The sequence below is a fragment of the Aptenodytes forsteri genome, unplaced genomic scaffold, assembly GCF_000699145.1.
Source record: "Aptenodytes forsteri isolate BGI_AS27 unplaced genomic scaffold, ASM69914v1 Scaffold162, whole genome shotgun sequence".
In the NCBI taxonomy this organism is placed as follows: domain Eukaryota; kingdom Metazoa; phylum Chordata; class Aves; order Sphenisciformes; family Spheniscidae; genus Aptenodytes; species Aptenodytes forsteri.
This window is the reverse complement of record NW_008795132.1, coordinates 56,560-58,349: the sequence shown is the minus strand read 5'-3', so window position 1 is coordinate 58,349 and position 1,790 is coordinate 56,560. Positions and strand designations below refer to the sequence as shown.

General features: G+C 65.0%; 1 protein-coding gene across 11 annotated transcripts in view; it reads right to left on the bottom strand.

The window, feature by feature from the left end:
• PCBP2 (poly(rC) binding protein 2) overlaps positions 1–1,790 on the bottom strand; it is a 17,164-nt gene that overhangs the window by 8,565 nt on the left and 6,809 nt on the right. For all 11 annotated transcript variants that reach the window (XM_019471827.1, XM_019471828.1, XM_019471829.1 and 8 more), the window contains exons 3-4: positions 1,622–1,750; positions 1,027–1,101 (exon numbers count right to left, since the gene is read on the bottom strand). In XM_019471827.1, coding sequence (XP_019327372.1) covers positions 1,027–1,101; positions 1,622–1,750 — 204 coding nt within the window. The remainder of the gene's footprint in view (positions 1–1,026; positions 1,102–1,621; positions 1,751–1,790) is intronic.

Below are 1,790 nucleotides of genomic sequence, written 5' to 3'. Positions count from 1 at the left end.
GGCGGGGTGGGGGGAAGAGCAGAGTCAGGCCTGGCTCTCGGGGAAGCCGGCAGCAGCTACCCCCTTCCCCGCCTACGGAGGCCTCCATCGACAACGCCGGACCCTGCCTGCGCTGCCTGAGGGGGTCCCCGGGCCGGCTAGGGGTGGAGGGATCCCCCTGACGGCAGGAAGGCAGCGGATGCGTTTGCACGAGTCGCCGCGTTTTCTCCAAGCGTTACCAGCAGCCCTGGGAACCGCAGGGTGGGGAGCGGGTGACCCGCACCCAGGCCTGAGCCTCCCGTCTTGCCCAGCGGCCTGGGTGGGACCACGGGCGAGGACACCCAGCCAGCACCCACCCGCCCCAAACAGGGCCAGGGGGACTCAGGGCTTTACAGCAGACAGGATCCCAAGGGAGCCCTGTCACCTGTAACCTGGCTCGGCAGCAGGGAGCAAGCAACGCCCCTGGATCAGCTCAGCGCGGGAGGGACTAAATACCACATCACCTGATGGCTACTCCTATCTGACACCCTCCCCTCGTGCAAGATGAAACCTTTCCACACCCCCGGCTAAGCCTTTGCACCCCAAAAGCCAGCCCCGGAGAGCAGAGAACCCCCCAACCCTCTGGGCCGGTCACCCACAACAGGCCACACCGAGTCCTCAGAGCCAACCCTGGGCAGAGGGGCAGAGCCTGGATTTGGCAGCGGCTCCAGGCCCCATACAACCCCCCCCCCGCCACACTGGGATCTTTTTTTGGCTGGTTAACTCCAGAGCTGTTTGCCAGCACCCCCTCCTCCCCAGATCAGCCTTTTTGGCATGTGTCCCCCCCCCCAATCCCACCTCTGCCCCCTTCCATCCCTCAGCGAGCTCAGCGAGGAAGGCTCGGAGCGGGCTCTGGGAGGCCGAGCAGAACCGCTCTCCACTGGAGGAAGCGGCGTGGGTGACAGGCACGCAGAGCGGGTGATGTGCGCTGGCAGCGTGGCAGCTCAGTAAGACAACCCCCCCTCCCTCTCCCCACCCCGCACCCCAGGAGCAGAGGAGAGGCCTTACCTGACCGCCTGCAAAGATGACGGGAGAGCTGGATGGCTTGGGTCGGTACGGGATGGTGACGCCCTTCGGGGGAGACTGGGTGACAGGCAGAGAGGAGAGGTTAGACACCGAGTGCCGCCGGCACCAACAGTCCCCCTCTCCCTGCACCCCAGATGCCAACGCTCTGCTTCGGGATTAAATCGGCCCCTTGGGAGGACACAGAGCAATCCTATTTCCCCCCCACCCCCCCCTCCCATCCCGGGCATGGGACCGAGGGAGGACAGCAGAGCAGCGTGCAGGGGAGGCTTGGGACAGCAGGACGCCGCTGCTCAGTGTCACCATGCTGGGCAGCACGACCGGTCACCACGGAGTTGGGGGTGACACCGTTAGCCAGTGAGCAGCTCCAGAGGCCTGGCTCGACCCCGGTTTTAAGCAGCTCCAAGCCTCACCTGGATGAGGCTGTAATCCCCAGCTATCCCTTTATCCCCCAGCAGCCGTTTCTCTGTCCTCAGCGGTTTCCACTCGCGAGGAAGGCCGCAGCTCACCAAGGGCAGCGGGGATCCCTGCGCTGCACGTGCCTCCCTGGGGGAAAAACAGGGCCGGGGGGAGGCCCTACCTCAAGCATGACGACGCAGATCTGTTTGACGCACTCGATGATGGACTGTGGGATCCCAGCGATGGTGATGGCTCGCTCGGTCGAGTTGGGCAGCATGTCTCCTGCCACCTGGACCTGTGCCCCCGTGCTCTGCAAAGTTTATGGTTAAAAATAGGCGGTCAGACCCCGG